Genomic DNA, 19,693 nt, shown 5'->3' on the forward strand with positions numbered 1-19,693 from the left:
AGAGAGAGGCAGACAGGGAAAGAGAGAGAGACAGACAGGGAAAGAGATAGAGAGACAGACAGGGAAAGAGACAGACAGACAGAGAAAGAGACAGACAGACAAAGAGACAGACAGACACAGACAGACAAAGAGACAGACACAGACAAAGAGACAGACAGGGAAAGAGACAGAAAGGGAAAGAGAGAGGCAGACAGGGAAAGAGAGAGACAGACAGGGAAAGAGAGAGACAGACAGGGAAAGAGACAGAGAAACAGAGAGAGAGACACAGAGACAGACAGGGAAAGAGAGAGAGACAGACAGAGACTCGGAGAGAGACAGGGAGACAGTTACTATTCCGGGCAACGCTGGGTACTACAGCTAGTTATTTCATATTCTTGTATAAGCACTTGCAAAATTTCAAGATCATTCACTTAAACAGGTTGCCCAGTGGTTTTATTTTGATGACAGACAAATGTAATCACTTGGAGAAGCTTTTCAGCACAGTGCCATCCTCTACCGTATATAGTGCTACTGCAGATCCATTCCTATTCATTCAAATAGTCGTGGATGTGAAATATTCGGTCATGGCCAACATGCTGTTGATGTCACTGTGCTGTGCGGCTCCTCAACTGATCACATCCAGGTGCCACCAGCACCAAGAACAGCTGATCAGCACAGGTGCCAGGTGACAGACCCCCACCTATCTGATATTGATCACTTATCCTAACAACAGGCCATTAATATAAAAGTACTGGAAATCCTCTTTAAATCTTTGCTACATGTTGGATGCTCCTGCTAAATGGAATAAATGCTATGAATATATACAGTATATAACTGTATATAACTTCAGTTTAGATTTTTTTTACTCTAGTTCATATATATGGTAATGCTGTTTCATTTATTTATACTCTATTACCTAGTATATTGAAAACTATTATAATTTGGCATCAGAGCTGTCATTCTTGGTGCTAGCAGCAAGGGGGCGATCATGCTGTTTTACCTTAGCACACCATGTACGCAGCACATAGATTTTTCTATAGCCATTAAATGAGTGAGATTCATTTGAAAACCAGAAGAGACCAGTGCATACTGCGATTTTTATATGATACGAACACTCAATCTGGATGAAAATGACCTCTCACTAGAACAGCCCTGTCCATATACTATGCAAAGTCATAAATCTAAATCAATGTACACTTGTGTGATTATGCCCTGAAGGCCAGGGCTACACAACGATGTCGTGGAAGAACCGTTCTCTGTCAAGGCATGACCATAGACACTTGTCTGTGACTTGCTGTAGAGCAAGTATTTTTGAGCTGTGATTTTGCTGTAAGTAAATCAGTCATGGTGCAGATTAGTCACATCCAAGTCGTATGTGACTCACATTGAAGCCTATGGCAAGTGTATTGAGTACTTATGTAGTGACTGAAACTCCAACACAATTAGAAACCATGCGACTTTTGTGTCGCAGTTGAAGTATGTCACAGGTCACAATGTAAGACCCTAGGAAGTCCAGTGTTGTATTGTGTCAATACAGATTCTTTATGGCCACGTATCACTAGCTGGAGCTAACTCATGATAAATCAGTTTACCTTAAAGGGGTTCTCCACTACTCAGATAACCCCTTTTCAATCCATGTTTCCACCTTTTAAAATAACACCTACACTCACCTCCAGTGCCAGCGCTGTTCCATCAGTGTCAGCACTATCTCTTTCAGGACAGTGTGACAGTGTTATGTCACGGGTTTCCTGCAGCCAATCATCGGCTGCTTTACTCTCTCCGCCTTCGGACATAGCACATATATCCAGAGGAAGAAAGAGCAGCCAGATGTAAGCGATTTGTCCAAAGGTGGAGAGAGAGGCAGCCTCTGATTGGCTGCAGGAAACCCATGACCTAACACTGTTCCACTGTCCCAAAAGAAAACAGCGCCAGCACCGTAGGTGAGTGTAAGTGTTTTTATTTTAAAAGGGGAGACAAATACAGATTGAGAAGGGGGTTGTCTGAATAGTGGACAATCCCTTTAATATAAAATCAATTATTCAGACATTATTCCAAATACATTACACATGTGTAGTTCTAAGAATAATATAAAAGTACCCTACTAGTAACAACGTTAATATGTAGTAGTACTGAGTTTCAATCCCTTAGGTCATTTTCACACAGTAGTATTTTGATCATTTTTTTCCATCAGTATTTGTAAGCCAAAACTAGGAGTGAGTCAGAAGAGTGAAGGAGGTGGAGTGTTTCCATGATAGTTTCTCATTTGCTGTTCCACTCCTGATTTTGGCTACAAATGCTGATGGAAAATACTGATAACCGCTGATGTGTGAACGTGACATTACATTTCTTCAGGCTTTCTGGGACTCCAGTGAAACTTATCTCATGCGATGTGCTGCAGCGCAATCTCCTATGAGATTTCATTGCATGTGATAAGTGTTCAGCAAAGTTATATGGTCTGATATACGATTTAGTCTTATGATATGAATTGAGTATTAATTCAGAATATAAAAAATAAAAATTGCATAACTATCACATTTCATAATCATGATCAGTCACACAACATTGCATCAATTTTATGATTCTGAAGTCATAAAAAAATGACATAACTTGTGGTTAAAAAATAAGGCTGAGTGGAATTATATGTGTTCCCTTAGGACTGCATTAGATATGGCAGTGCACAATATTGCACTTTGATCTAATGTGGTAATTGACTATTTAGAACGATAATTGAACATTTTTAGTTGCTCTAGTGTAATTGAAGAGATAACAGACTGCTAACAGACCCATAGAGCCCTACAGAGGACTTTTTGTATGGTCCAGCTTCTAATAGAATGATGCAGATAACCATTTCACTAGAAAACAGTAATAGGGTGTGCTCATCTTCAGGAGCACACCTCCCCTGCCTCTCGGCTTCTTGATTATTAGGGGAGGTGTTCTCATCATCTTCAGGAGCACACCACTCCCCTGCCTCTCAGCTTCTTGATTATTAGGGGAGGTGTTCTCATCTTCTTCAGGAGTGCACCTCTCCTCTGCCTCTCGGCTTCTTCATTATTAGAGGAGGTGTGCTCATCTTTTTCAGAAGCGCACGGCTCGCCTGCCTCACGGCTTCTTGTTTATTAGGGGAGGTGTGCTCATCTTCAGGAGTGCACCGCTCCCCTGCCTCTTAGCTTCTTGATTATTAGGGGAGGTGTAATCATGTTCTTCAGGAGCAATTTTCTTTCTCACATTGCACTCCTCCGCTTTATACGCAAGTGGGATCTTACCCTAAACCTCTGTTCAGGACTAAGGCAGGCTTTACACGTTGCTAAATCGCTACCGATATATCGTCAGGGTCACGTCGTTAGTGACGCACATCCGACGCCGGTAGCGACATCGCAATGTGTAAATCCTAGGTGCGACGATGAACGAGCGCAAAAGCGTAAAATATCGCTGATCTGTGTCACGTCGTTCATTTCCATAATGTCGTTACTGCTGCAGATACGATGTTGTTTGTCGTTCCTGCAGCACCACACATCGCTGTGTGTGAAACCGCAGGAACGACAAACATCTCCTTACCTGCGTCCACCGCCAATGCGAAAGGAAGGAGGTGGGCTGGATGTTATGTCCCGCTCATCTCCGCCCCTCCGCTTCTATTGGCCGGCCGCTTAGTGACATCGCGGTGACGTCGCTGTGACGCTGAACGCACCTCCCATTTGAAGGAGGGATTGTTCAGCGGTCACAGAGACGTCGCCGACCATGTATGTGCGTGTGAAGCTGCTGTAGCGATAATGTTAGCTTCGGCAACAAGCACCAGATATCGCATGTACGACGGGGGCAGGTGCTATCACGCTCGACATCGCTAGCAATTGCTAGCGATGTCGCAGTGTGTAAAGCCCGCCTAAGTCTTAAGTTTAGGTGAGGAGATGACCATCTTGTAATCTCCTACTTAAAGAGTTTGTGTCATCAGAAAATGTCCTGATGTTTAAATCAGGTTTTTATGTAAATATGTTTTTAGTTGTTTTGATCATTTTTTTACAGTCCTATGTTAAAAAAACACCTGACCACTATGTCTAATATTAGATTCCTACTTTCTTGCCATCACAGGGGCAATAGCAGCAATAGACTGACTCCAACCCCATTTGTTTATATAATGGCCAATATAGATGTTGAAATGTAAAAAAATACATTTAAATTAATATATTAGTAGATTTTTGCCATGTAATCTGAAGCCAGCATGCTGTAGGGGTTAAAAAACAAAAATCAAGTATGCCTCTCTTATCTGTGTGTGATGATATTGTTTACTAAAACTAATGGCTTTATCACTTGGTGATTATCATTGCTAGGTCTAGCTGGCAGAGAAGTCCAACACGCCCTTTTCTTCTGACACCTCACTGTCAATGTACAGTCTCTATTGAAAGCCTGGTGTGTGCATGGACAGCTCTCTGTCATCTGCTACATGACTAAAGCTGAAAATTCAGATTGTGTCAGAACGGCTACACCTAGTAATCTAAGTAATACATCATTGGATTCAGAATCTCTTTGCCTACATCAAGCTGCTCTCAGATGAGGTCGCAAAAACCTGGTGACAGATTCCCTTTAACATAAAAACCTGATTTAAATTAAATAGGTAATATTCTGATAACACAAAAAGGTTATAGTTTATAAACATCTAACATAAAGCGTTCTCTGCCCAACAAACTGTAATAAAATATTTCAGTGAAAGTTCAAACCTTGTTTCTTCAGAGATGAATGTACAGTGTAGAAATGATATCACATGATAATTTGTTTCTACAGAGTAGATTTTTCGCCTCTAAAAGGAGAAACAATTACAAGTATCCCGCAATGGGTAGTGCCGCATATAGTGACACATATAGTTCTGCATAGACACTGCATAGACACTGCATTGGACAGCTCTTGACAGCAAGCTGCATGCAAGATATAAAAGATCACATTCTAAAATAAGAACAGTTATGATATCCTTTCTTTTTAACCCATAAATGCCCCATGATCCACATCCTAATTTCTGATGCCATGAAGAGTTTTCTAATCAAGGTGCGTCATGATTATAACATGTACTTGTCTGTGGACCATTGTGTATCATATGCTTGATGCTAGGATGTCATATGCATGTCTCCAGTACGACTTCAGACTCCACAGTAAAATGCATGCGCGTACTCCGCCATCCCTCTCCATCGCTGTGGTTGTTGGCCTGCAGATTGTATAATACTGTAATATCAGAAATGTAATGTTGGTATGTACTGTATATGCTATATGTCTAAGCTGTGCCTGCGATGTACACCCGATTGTCATACCGCTTTGATATGTATACAGAAACTGCTTTATCATATTTTATTATATGGAATCTGGGTAAGGACTCAAATTAGCAACAAAATCCATAAACCCTTCCCGATATTTACTACAAGCGATATATAATGATCAATGATATATAGGAGCCAGACACAGATGACAGATGATATGGCTGTGTCTTTTGGTCAGTGTAACCACCATGAAGATATGATATATGCAAACTCATGGCCGTAGGGTTTGTGCAAACACCGTGCTTATGGTGTATACTTGACAGCTGTATGTAGCCTGTAGTAAGGCCTTTCTCCATGTAAAGATTTAGTTCTCTGTTTCCCCATTTACCCCGCGTCTAAGCACACAGGCCTAGGCTGGGTATATTAGTGGGTGCTTAGACGTTGGGTCGCATACTGCAGATGCTCTGTACCACAAAAGCCCTAAGTAAACCCTGAGCGTGTGATTTTCAGACAAGTTTTTATTTTAAATTAAATATAATTGGGTCTAAATAGTGAATTCCGATATCACTGTTTGTATGGCCAAAGATCACTATATGCAGCGGCTATATCACAAGCATACTGCAAGTGAATGGGTTCCTGCAAGTGAATGGGTTCCTACCGCCACCCACAAAATGCAGTGACTGTGAAAAGCACATACCAAAAAGTCCATCTGGTCTCAACCTTTTTGCTTCTGAACCCTGCAGTTCCTTAGGGATGGCAATATGACCCCATTCACTTGCTGCTGTGTAGCGACAAATGCAAAGCACATGTGCACATCACCAGTACCATAGTTCTGTATCGAATTATGTCACACGTCATGTTTTAATATTCTGTTTGGATTGCCACTCACATTTATTTCTGGAGTTCTGGGTTCTTCCTACTACTGGATATGGAACTTTGTTATGGGAAATCTGTAAAAATGTCAACTGGGCTATATGTATGCCTATTTCCTATAATAATAGTGCATGTCCGTAACAAGCTTACAGAAACAAGCGACACTTTATGTGTGTTGCAATGGAAACATACCAAAGCGAGTCAATTTCAGAATCATTTTCTGTGGTGGTTTCTGTGTAACCTCTGTCTACATACAAAGGTGGAGGAGCATGAGACGCATGGACTAATGAATGAATATCATATACACATATGATATTTAATAACTGTGATGCTTGCATGCTTGTTCTAAACAGTGTTTGTCCTTTATGCTGATGCCACATGTACTGTTCTTTTGGTTAGAGATTATTCATGCAATGTCTCATTATGAAGATGCATTTGTACCAATTGTATCATTTTAAGTCATAACAGGTTATAGTTAGTGATGAGCGAACACTACCATGCTTGGGTTCTTGGTAATCGTAACGTGGAGTTGGGCGCAACTCGAGTACCCAAGTATAATAAAAGTCAATTGGGGACTCAAGCATTTTTCCATAATTTTTTTCGGAGAAATGCTCGAGTTCCCCATTGACTTCCATTATATTCGGGTGCTCGAGTCAAGCCTATCTGAGCTTCCAACTGCTCATTACGAGTACCGGGCACCGAAGCATGGTAGAACTTGCTCATCACTAGTTATAGTGTGGGTGATAATGTATTTGTTTACACTTCATCAGTAGGTTACAGTTTATATTGAGATATAATCTACATAATAAGTTGAGCCACTATATCAGTGCTTCTTTAACTATTCTATACTGATCTGTGTTTCAACTGTACAGCTTAATTAACCATTCCAATTTCTGCTGTCACATTATCCCCTGCTTGTTCAGCATCTATACAGCCTTGTTCTGGATATTTTCCAGATTACCAGTATGATCCTTATAGTGGACACTTTAATTAGAAGCAGAAAGAAATAACTGTGTTAGAAATGTGGATTGGTTCCAATAATAACCAAATTGAATATGTGGGCTGTAACTCATACTGTAAATCAGGGGCAATGCCAGAGAAGTAAAGTAAAAAGTAGATAATGCTCAGCTTGTATGTGTATTATAGCTATATATAAACTGTACATATCTTTATTCCTAGATTATAACACCAGCAATTTCTCTAAAAATTGGCAAAATGGTAAAAAAAAATCTTGAGCTCCCCATATTCTGCCTCTCTTGTACATTTTGTGCTGCGTCGCTCCATTGCAGAAATATTCTCATTCATTGCATTTGGAGTGCACTATGTGAAATCTCTGTTTGTAGAACAACTGAGCATTTCTTCAGAGCTTTCTCTGGGAACGTGCGCTTTCACTTTTCCACCCCAGACGCTTTAAATGACAGTGATCGGCAGCGTCTAGGAGGGAGAAGTGAACGCGCATGTCCCTAGAGAAAACTCTGAAAAAAATACCAAGATCACTTACTGCACTACTAAGTTAGCAGAATGAACAATGAAAAATGGAAAAGATCGGCAGAATCAGGGTTTTAAAATTTATTTTTTTTAGCAAGTCACAGGTCCTTTTTAAAATGTTATATTTTAAGTAAAATAAGTTAAATAAGTTTTATTCCATTGTTTGGCCATATGAAAAATTCTTCACACTTATCCGTTATATACAAACAAAGGGGTTAAGACTATCATTAACTATGCAGATCATAGGATACCAGTCATCATCCATGTTCATTCTTAGGGGTACTTTGCACGCTGCGACATGGCAGGCCGATGCTGCGATGCCGAGCGCGATAGTACCCGCCCCCGTCGCAGCAGCGATTTCCTTGTGATAGCTGCCGTAGCGAACATTATCGCTACGGCAGCTTCACATGGACTCACCTGTCCTGCGACCGTCGCTCTGGCTGGCGACCTGCCTCCTTGTTAAGGGGGCGGGTCGTGCGGCGTCATAGCGACATCACACATCGGAGCGGAGGGGCGGAGATGAGTGGGATGTAAACATCCCGCCCATCTCCTTCCTTCCGCATATCCTACGGAAGCCGCAGTGACGCCAGTAGGAGATGTTCCTCGCTCCTGCGGCTTCACACACAGCGATGTGTGCTACCGCAGGAGCGAGGAACAACATCGGACTGTCGCGTCAGAGTAATCATGGATTACGCCGACGCTGCACCGATGATACAATTACGACGCTTTTGCGCTCGTTAATCGTATCATCTAAGATTTACACACTACGATGTCGCCTGCGATGCCGGAAGTGCGTCATTTTCAATTTGACCCCACCGACATCACACCTGCGATGTCGTAGTGTGCAAAGCTCGCCTTAGTTGCTTTTAAAGCAATCCTTCAATGATAGTAACAGATTTAAAGGTTTATAGTGCCATATGCATTGCATATGTAAGCAGCTACGTACAGATGTAGCAAAGGTTATTGTGACCTACAACACACCTTTTTAATAACCTGTCACAGAAGGTTAGCACACATAAGAGATTTAGGATAACTTAACATTGTACAAGTCACTTATTGATATCAAGTTGGCGTAGAATTACACTTTTTTGTGCCATGGCACTCCAGTTCTGTGTTTTCTAAGTCCCAATAACTCGACTAGATTTCTATGTAGCATTCCAAACAATATTACATTTTGGTATTGTAAAGAGGAAACCCCCACACACTTTAGATAGTGGTCAGTCGAAGAATAGTTTGAATGATCGTTCACCCAAATCAAAAGGATTGTCAACCTGAAATTGGACTTGCCCATTTTTTATCTCCCCTAACATCATATGTTGAGGATAGTCTAGGATCCAGATACACATTAGACTTTTGGCTGAACCTGTCAATAACGAGCCTTACTCCTTTCAAAACAAAGATTTAAGGTAAAATGTATTTTAACCCATCTCCAAATATTATAATAAAATAATAATGGGCAAAAATAGATTTTGTTTACGATCTAACACATTAATATAGTATTTAGCATCAGGGCTAACTATGTCTACTTCTCACTTACAATCTGTAGTCATTCATGTAATATGAAATTCCAGCTAAATATTATGAGGTAAGTAAACCACCGTACAAAACAAGGTGAAGACATTACACATCAACACATTCTATATGAACATTTTATATATGGCCAAACTGTATGTAGAAGTGAGAATATGCCCACAAATTACAGTATTTGGCTCATTTAAGGACCATCAGAAGTAAGCATCACTACTGTCTGATAAATATATCGCCACATACACGTATTTTATGGTCTGTATTTTTTCTAATATACAAATATGGATGATTTCCATTTTCTCTGACTGCAGAGGCAAGTAATAGTAGCCATGAGTCTCGTGTTGGTCTAGCAGAAGGTCTGGAATCACAGGAGAAGACAATTATACCACTAGTGGTCGTCTCATCCCTGACCTTTATCTGTCTTGTGGTACTTGTGGGTATTCTTATATACTGGCGGTAAGTGACATGATTTTATTTCATCTTCTAAACTGTGTACCGAAGATAATGGGAAGTATTTATAGCATCAGTGAATGTATGCTAAGCTGCCATGAGATATATATCTGCTTATTTTGATTCTGGATGATGAAGCCATGGACTATAGCTCAAAAGCAAAGGCATATGGTGGTAATATTATATAGGTGGTTTAAAGGGAACCTGTCATCACTTTTTTCGCCTATAAGCTGCTGTCCACCACCATCGGGCTCTTATATACAGCATTCTGACATGCTGTATATAAGAGCCCAGGCCGGGGGTATAACATAAAAAACACTTTATAATACTTACCTAACGGTCACACGTTGGCCTTATGGGCGTCTCCGTTGTCCGGTGCCGTCGCCTCGTCTTTCGGCCATCTTCGTCCTCTTTCTGAAGCCTGGGTGCATGACGTGGCTACGTCATACACACTCGCCGGTCCTGTGCAGGTGCACTACAATACTTTGATCTGCCCTGCTTAGGGCAGATCAAAGTGCGCCTGCTCAGGACCTGAATGCCGGCGAGTGTGGATGACGTTGACGCGTCATGCACCGTGGCTAGAAAAGAAGAAGCACAAAGACGGCCAAAAGAGGAGGCGCCGGCACCGGACAACGGAGACGCCCATTAGGCCCACCGCGCTACCGTTAGGTAAGTATTATAAAGTGTTTTTTATATTATACCCCCGGCCTGGGCTCTTATATACATCATGTTAGAATGCTGTATATAAGAGCCCGGTGGTGGTGGCCACAGCTTATAGCCAAAAAAAGTGGTGACAGTTTCCCTTTAAAAGTAAGGACATATGCATCAAGTAAAATAATTATTTACTATCTAGATCATATTTGAGTAAGACCCAGAAATGTGATGATTAAATGATAGATTGGAAGATATAACATACAGAATAACTTGCATTCTAATACAATATTTTACTTACTATACTCATATTATTAGTAGCTACTACATTAAAGATTTGAAAGATTTTATAAGTAGCAAATTCCCTTTTTTTCAAATATAAAGTCTTAATAAAGGCTTTAAAAGTGTGAAAACACAAAACGCAGAATCATGGTTTAAGAGGTAAGGAAGGGCCTAGAGAATAAAAGCGAGAACATTGAATCTGGGGCCCACTCAAAAAAAGGCACAGGATGAATGCAATTAACTAGAAATTATTACTACCATGAAGGCTAAGGTTTTTGGAGGTTAAAGTAGTTTATTCGTCATTACTTATGCCCTTGATTTCACTAGTGATTTTTTTTTATATCTATCTTTTTTATTAGCCAAATTTCTCTCTTTTTTTTTAAGTTATCTTCATTTGGTTCCATCTGTTTTTTGCCAGGTATTATCGGTGTGGTTGTTGTTAGCCAGATACTTTACTCTAATTTATCTTATGCAAAATTGTTCTCCTGCACCCTAGTGAAATTCAAGATCTGTCCATTTTTTTTATTCCCTTTTTTTTGTTTGCGGTTGAAGATTAATGTGACATTTTAATCCTTGTTGAAAGGATCTACTTTAAAAATGTGCAATAAGTCTAAAAAATAAGCACTTTAATTGTACCAATTTATCAAATACTTTGCTCTCATTATGATGTATTTAGTGCAAAAAGAAAGACAAGACACAAAAATTCACTTAGAAATACACAATGATGAATTGGGGGCTAAAATTTCCATACAAGTTCCTTATATAGTATATCATGTACAGATTAATAGCACAATTCTGCTTTTCTAGCGGAAATGTTTATGTGCATTTTCAATGCTGAAGTTCTTTGATATCTGTCAAACATCATTATTTTTTTTACCTATTTTTGATTGATGGGGAATACTGTACGTTTGTATGTTACGGATAGTCATCACTCGTTTCATTCTAATCGTGTGATAATTAGTTATTCACACTTAACACATCATCATGATGTTGTTCACCTCTATTACCAAACAGATGGAAGTGTTTAAATCTTCTTACCAGAGTCAGGGAACCAGATGTTTCCCATAGAATTTATATAGTAACAACCTAATTGTTGTGATGGGCTTGCTACTTTACACGCTATTCTTGAAATGATGTTTTTGATTTTGACAGTGGGCAATTTATTCAGTGTTTCTATGTGTCTAAGAGAGATGTAAAATGATAATGTTGATTAAAGTAGACTTAAGTATTATGTGCAATTTAGCAAAGTGTATACTGTCATTAGCTTTAACCCCCTAAAGCACTGCCTCCTAGTGTAGCTAGTTTTCTGAATATGTCCATGGAAATATTAATAGTGGAGGTGGAGTGGTGGAGTCATGATAGATGGTCTACAAATTAACCTAATGTTACCTGATAGATGTCTAAATTTTTGCCTCATGGACATTAATCAATTGATTTATTCCATGACTATAAATAATGTTACAATATACAAAAACAATTATATGCCTCCAACTTTATGGTAACAGTTTGGGAAAGGCCAACATGACTGCCCGATTGCCCAAAACAAGATCCATGAAGATGGTGGTTTGGCAAGTTTAGTGTAGGCTAAGAACCCAAGTTTTAACTCCACACTTAGGACGCATTAGTATTACAATTACAAGCCAGACTTTCTTATACAACATCAGTGCTTGACCTCGTAAATATTGTGGAAAATAGAAAAAGTAGTTCAGCTCACCCTTCCTAAAGTCCAGATCAGGATCAATGTTGGTGCACGGAGCTACTCTGGGCCTAGGAAGAACACAAACAAGCAAAATAGAGTATAATCTCCAGCACTTCAAAGAAGGTTAAAAAATATTTCTTGAAGTTCTATTAAAAAAGATACTTATTCAAGGCACTATCAGCCGAAACATGTTGGATTTCTCTTAATGTGTCCCCCCCTCACTGTTTTCATGATCGATGAATCTTTTTTAATAGAATTTCAATAAATATTTTTTAACCTTCTTTGAAGTGCTGGAGATTATAATCTATTTTGCTCGTAAATATTGTGACCTTCCAAAATCTTAAAGAAAGCCCTCCCAAAATAGAAGTAGCTTTCATAGCCACAAAAGAGAGGCCAGCTCCATATTAATGCCCATGGTTTTAGTTAATGCTTGTGGAGAAGTCCAACAAGCTCATAAAGGGGCTAGCACACTTTTGTCCATATTGTGTGTCATTACCGTTCTTCATCTATTTTAAAATCACTCAAAGTGCTATCGTTAAAATTAGTCACTCTTCTATACAATAGACGCTTGCCACTTAAAAGTCAAGGCTAAAAAATAAAAATTTGAAGCAGTCTGCCAAAAGAGTAGGCTCTTTTAATATTTGGCATCAAACAACAATATATATTTTTTTTGGGACAGAATCACTCGCATTACTAATAGAATAAATCAGTATAGATAAAATGAGTCAATGTTCTATGCAGCTGTAGTTTGTCATATTAAGGTAAAGGAAAAATGAAAAATATGTCTTCTAAAGCACTGTCGTCCTACAAAATTTCGTTTGAAGTCATAAAATAATATTTAAATGTGTTGACCCAACAAGACAGATTCTGCCCCATTCTATTTGAAAGGGGCATTTCATTGTTGAATTGGGACAATCCCTTTAAGCCACTATACCTTGAGGGATGCTTACCTGCTATTTATCACCTTAGTGTTGGCTGCTTTTAGCTCTGTTCCATTAGGACACAGCTATGATCAGTGATCACAGTTTAGGATCATTCGCTAATGAAAGTCTAAGGTAGTCTGAAGCACCCCTACCTTTCCATCAGTAGTTCTGGCTGTCTCCTACTTTTAGGAGATATTCCGCAACTCTATATAATCACATTGACTATGTATGAGCACAAGCTCAGGGGGAACTTATTGCCAGGATATAACGATTAAAATCCACCATTGACCAAACATGCAATTTTAAGCTTTTGTTGGGCCAGTCTATATCGGTTTCCACTTTTATTTACTATATGGTATAGATTAGTACACTACACTATTTAATAGGGAAGAAAGTACAGTCTTTTTTTTACAGTTCAATCTATAAGCGTCATGTCTACCCCACCGTGCCACGTCTATCACCATCCCATGCCTATTCCACCATATGCCTATAGATTGGGTTGAATATTACAAGTGTGTTCATCAGGTGCAAGCTGAAATCTTACGTGCCTTAGATGATGTTGAGTACATTCTTGGATAATAAGCAAGGTGTACCCAAGGTGTACTTTGACACATCATCATAAATAATATTAACTGGCTGAATACTTTAAAATGTATTTGGCTACAGAAAGTGACTATCCTACTAGTCTTGGCCAGTCTAAATTGACCTCTTCTTCTCCATAAGCACCTCTACATATCTTCCACATTTGGCAGATACGTAGCTCATCTGAGCACCTTTAGAATTAGGGGATTTGTTTCCCTTATTGCCAGAATTTAGGGAAAATGTACTAGCACCCCAGCATCTTACTATAATAAAATAGCCATCATTTTTACCTAAGTAGATATTAAGATAAATATATTTTGGTAGTTAAATGCTACCATTAGAAATGTAGCAACATAAAAACGTAAAAATGTTAGTTTTATTACATTTCATTTCAAATTTAATGGTTTCCAATTTGCCAAAGATGCAACACAAGGCAGAAGAACATTCCTAAACCTAAGAGCAAAGGGGTTTATTAATAGTGCTTGTATGCAGTGTAATTAGTGTTATAAATATCTAATTAGTGCTGTGTCATCTGTTGTAACAAAAAACATGTTGCAAGCATTGAATTTAATTACGTCTACCCGATCTGTACCTTTTGTGCCTCACTCGTCGTGTGCCCTCATCTTCCACCACTGCCTTCCTAATGTGTGCATAGAAAAATCAACTCTAAAAAAGGAAATGTAGAGTTTGCCGATCCCCTTACATTTTCAGCACAATTATAATAGTTTATATCTATGCACAAATTATAAAGGTAACATCCACTTTATCTTTTACATTTGTTTTTTTTTCTATGCTGTAGACCTCCTCCCCAAGTTGTTTAGGGTTAATATCAAGATATTGTGGTCTTCACCTCTAGTAGCATGTATAATTGTACTCCGCAGACCTTATCAAATACAACACACTGCTGAGAATGAATGTTGGAAAAGTTAGGCCAAAATGAAGTTCAAGATTGTAGGAACATAGGCTTTTCTGATGTTCTTAGGGTTAAAGGGTATTCCCATCTTCAAGATCTTATCCCAATATGTAGTAGGTGTAGTAATAATAATAATATTAGCAAATATCTCCAATTAGAAATGTAGTATAGTTCTCCTGATATAGCCATGACTGTTAGCTAATGTGCAGGGATTGGCAGGACCTTAGGCATCCATGATTTCGACCACGCATATAGTCACAGATAGTTAGTTGCTAGTGGTCATAACCATAGATACCTAAGGTCCTGTAATGCCCTGAATATGAGGTAAGTGACATAGTGAATCAGAAGAACTACACTACATTTCTAATTGGCTAATATTACTATTATTACACCTACTACATTTTGGGATAGGATCTCGGAGATCAGAATACCCCTTTAGGCCCAAATCACAATGAAAGCATAAAATCAAGTAAATTGGACATTTCTACAGGCTCCAATAAGATTTATTCTGTAGGTTCTAGGCATTAAATACACTAAAGGGGTGCAGTTATAGGGGTGTAGCTATAGGGGTGCAGTTGTACCTGGAGGGAAGACCTGTGTTTCATATAGAAAGCCACCAATATAATTTAAATGGCACATGGTAAGTGCGGTATTGCACTAGGTATTTTGCTCTAGGGCTAAGGAGCTCAGATTTTTGCAATCTTAGAGGGTTTTTTTTTGTTTTTAACTGACTCGACAGTCAAAGATTTCAAAAGATGTTTTACTGAATAATAATATATAATATAAAAGAGTGATGTACTTACCAGTTACATAAATTCCTAATAAAGCTGTTTATGGCATTGCAGGAAATGCTTTCAGACGGCACACTTTTACTTGGAGGATAATACATCACCAAGAGTCATTTCTGCTCCCCCTGCACCGGTGTTTCCAGTTTCAGGTACATCACTGACTTTGCATATTTTTATTATCTTACATGTTGACTGCGTTTGATTTTTACTTTTTGTGCACTGTTATTCAAAGAGTTTTTTAAGTTCTTTTCAGGCAGCCATTAAGTTTATATAGTTATACACACACTATTTTAACCATAGTAAGTCAATGTACCGATGTCTAAGGCCTCATTCACACATCAGTATTTTGCATCAGTGTTTATATGCCAAAGCCAGGAGTGGAATTTACAGAGAAAAACTAAAATTGAAAGATTTTCACCTGTTCAGTGTTTTGGAGACACTCCTTGTTGTGGCATACAAATACTGATCAAAAATACTGATGAAATACTGATATGTGAATGAGGCCTAAATCTAAAAAATCTAAAGAAAGCCTATCGTTACGTGATGCCCTGGCAAAACCAGGTAGTCACAGATGACTGTACCCCCCATCAAGGGTACAGGAATTACTTCCTCCTTGGGATTACACACACACACACACACACCCCCACATGGTGCATATGAGCAGCCGCCCCTCCCCCCCAGTCAGGAGCTGAAAAGAGCAGCAGGGGAGGAGTTCAGTCAGTCTGCAGGAGGAGAGAGGTCTGGAAGCAGCCCCTGTGTGGAGCTAGGAAATGTGGCAGTAAGGGCCTCAGGAATAGGCCAGCCGCTTGTGGGACCCGAAGTGGACCAGGAAAGGGTTATGGCCCCCCCGGTGCCGACTGTCGGGACCCAGTCCGGACCGGTGTACAAAACGGACACAGACATCAGGCAGGAGAACAACACCTTAATTACTCGCACGGGTGTGGGACCCGTCCTCACAGCATCTGTGGGCACCAGTTACCAGCAATTTGGTTTACAAAAGACTCTTAGTATTTCTTCCATCTGCGTTCCTGACCCTTCTCATCAATCCAGCTTCATCCAGCACCACGATAACCGAACTGTGAGTGTACTATTCCCTGCAATCCCTGCCACCACCACAACTCCCACTGGGCCGCGGGACTACACCTCCCCTACCCGAGGAGGGGATCCCACCTTGCTGCCCCACACTATCAGTCCTGGGCACGGTCCCCAGAGGCAGCGGCGGTGCCACCATCTCATCACCGCCACCCACGGGTGGTGTCACGGACAATCTCCCTTACCTAATCCCCTTTTTGCCGTGGAGCCTGGGATCACAGACCGGGTCACGCCACCGTGATACCTACAGAAGTGACCCCTTCGCCCGGATCTGAATACCCCTTATCCCTGGGCGACACAGTTACACAAGGCTTCCCAACAGATCTACTGTCATTTTAGTTTAGTTGTTTATGTGAATATATGAGACTGTTGTATTTTTTCTGAGAATGGTTTTATCTTCTTTTCTGTCTATCAACCAATATTTTCTTTTACACTGATCAACAACATGCTGTCACATCCGAACATCTGAACATGGTGCTGTTACTAATGCCCTGATTGCTAGGTGGCGTCGCACTAAAGCAAGCTTTACACGCTACGATATCGTTAATGAATAATCGTCGGGGTCACGGTGTTTGTGACGTACATCCGGCGTCATTAACGGTATCGCAGTGTTTGACACGTATGAGCGACATTAAACAATCGCAAAAGCGGTAAAAATCGTTTGCCGCGGAGAGGTCGTCCTGAAACAAAAAATCGTTTTCTGCTTATTAGCGATGTTGTTCCTCGTTCCTGCGGCACCACACATCGCTATGTGTGACACCGCAGGAGCGACGAACATCTCCTTACCTCCGTCCACCGACAATGCGGAAGGAAGGAGGTGGGCGGGATGTTACGTTGCTCATCTCCACCCCTCCGCTTCTATTGAACGCCTGCCGTGTGACGTTGCTGTGACACCGCACTAACCACCCCCTTAGAAAGGAGGCGGTTTTCCGGCCAGAGCGACGTCGCAGGGCAGGTAAGTCCGTGTGACGGGGTTAAGCGAGGTTATGCGGCACGGGCAGTAATTTGCCCGTGTTGCACAACCGACGGGGGCAAGTACAATCGCTTGCGATCTTGCTAGCGAGATCGCAGCGTGTAAAGCCCGCTTAACACTACGGTTAATGCTGGAGGCAGACAGTGTGTGGGTATGTAGGTTTCAGGTTACTGAGACTAGTTTCCCCTATTTCTATAGTTAAGACTTGAATGTATGGGCTTCTTCCAGGTTAGTGGGTGAGACCAGCTTATTTGGTAGGCATTGCAAAGTTTCCTCCTGTCTACTATATACCCACTTCTGTCATAAACAACTCAATCACTACGTGGACTTAAAAAAAATTATGTTTATTCCATCTGGAAATGTCGGGCTGCATTTCGAACATGCCACTATCATGTGACAGAAATTACATCATACCTGGTAGAAACCCATATAGTCTAGCTTCTATCCTATTGCTATACTCATGTTTTCCTGCAGTGAGTCAGTAGATAGTTAACTCATTGCTGGGATCCATGGGCGAGGATCTCGTCTATATAAACTCCAGCAGACCGGCTCTGGCTGCCAGTTATTAGTGTGTTTAGCTAACACTAGGCTCTCAGACTTGGTTCTAACTTGGCTTCTTTAGCCTGTTTTGTATTTCCAGTGTTCTGACTCCGGCTTGAACTTTGACTAACTGCCTGCTTGTCTCTATGATTTGTCCTTGGTGCGACTTCTCAACTTTTTTTTGTAAATCAAATTTTTATTAGGTTTTCAACATAAAATCTGGAAGCATAGTACATTAATTATTACATTAATCGTTTTATAACACAACCAACTTATAGTATGCCCCAATAACCTAATGTCTCACCAGGGGAGACCTCAATCTGGTCCATTACGACTTCTCAGCTTTGACCATGCTTGGCAACCCTTCCTACCTTTGGTTCACACTTCCAAACGGCAGCCCTTTTGTGGAAGCAATCCACTACACCCTGTTGTAAGACCAGATCCCTGTACAGGGGTTAGAGGTCAGAGTTTCTCTGGAATCTGTCAGACGGAGTGGCTTGTGCCAAGTCTGTCCGAGATAGCTTTTTTGAGCCTGTGGCCTCTGACAGACATAACACATGAATTTTCCCCCAAAATATATTTAGTATACTGTGATATTGTAAATGATAAAGTTTATCTCACTTTGTGTATTTGAGGATCTATGCTCTAAAAAGAGATTGAGGGCATAAATAATACTACCATATGGACATAGTACTAGCATCACACATAAACATAAGAGAGTCATTTATTTATTTTTTTCAAAAGGTTGTACCAAGGAAAATAAAGAGCAGATTAATAATTTATAGTGTCCCTGCATATAATTTACATCTAGTTTCATTGGCAGAGTCGTGAGTTTTTAGTTTTGTTATGGTACAGTGGATACTATATATACCGAAAGGTTACAAAACACTCATTCCTTTTAGTGTTGATAATTAATGTACTAAATTAGGATTGATATACAGAATATCACAAAAGAAAGTACACCTCTCACACTTTTGTAAATATTTTAGTGTACAGCTTGTATAACAGTGTACATTTGGTGTGCCCTCTAAATAACTCAACACACAGCCATTGATGTCTAAACCGCTGGCAACAAAAGTGAGTACACCCCTAAGTAAAAATTGTGCCCAAAGTGTCAATATTTTGTGTGGCTACCATTATTTTCAAGCACTACCTTAACTCTCTTGGGGATGGAGATCACTAGAGCTGCACAGAAGCCACTGCAATCCATTTTTACTCCTCCATGACAACATCACGGAGCTGGGGGATGTTGGAGACATTGTGTTTTGTCACCTTACCTTTGAGGATGCCCGGCATAGGTTTAGGTCTGGAGACATGCTTGGCCAGTCCAGCACCTTTACCCTCAGTTTCTTTAGCAAGGCAGTGGTCATCTTGAAGGTGCATTTAGCGCCGTTATCATGTTGAAATTCTGCTCTGAGACAATTTGCTGATATGTGCCCCGCGGCATTACACCTCTAACAAATAATGTTCCAAGATGTACCCCTCGAACCCAGCTCTGACCCCTCCTGGGACTTTACAGACACTACAGGTGAGAACTTGGACACCTTTTGGGTGTTAGACCCCCTTTGGGAACCCCAATGAGGTGACTTTAAACCCCCTGACACCACAGGAAATTTTTGACCACCAGGTACCGCTCCATCAGGCCCACCAGTTTGTTTGCATTTCAGGGATCTCCCCAGGCAACCAACATTGAATA

At 40.4% G+C, this 19,693-nt stretch overlaps 1 protein-coding gene across 7 annotated transcripts in view; it reads left to right on the forward strand.

The window, feature by feature from the left end:
- The window catches only part of PTPRZ1 (protein tyrosine phosphatase receptor type Z1), a 387,789-nt gene that overhangs the window by 266,057 nt on the left and 102,039 nt on the right, over positions 1 to 19,693 (forward strand). For 5 of the 7 annotated variants that reach the window (XM_075345052.1, XM_075345053.1, XM_075345054.1 and 2 more), the window contains 2 exons: positions 9,416 to 9,560; positions 15,450 to 15,541. In XM_075345052.1, the coding sequence (XP_075201167.1) occupies positions 9,416 to 9,560; positions 15,450 to 15,541 (237 nt within the window). Of the gene's footprint in view, positions 1 to 4,995; positions 5,011 to 9,415; positions 9,561 to 15,449; positions 15,542 to 19,693 lie in introns of all 7 variants that reach the window. The other 2 variants (XM_075345050.1, XM_075345051.1) reach the window with 1 other exon arrangement.

Source organism: Anomaloglossus baeobatrachus, chromosome 4 (assembly GCF_048569485.1).
Source record: "Anomaloglossus baeobatrachus isolate aAnoBae1 chromosome 4, aAnoBae1.hap1, whole genome shotgun sequence".
NCBI lineage: Eukaryota > Metazoa > Chordata > Amphibia > Anura > Aromobatidae > Anomaloglossus > Anomaloglossus baeobatrachus.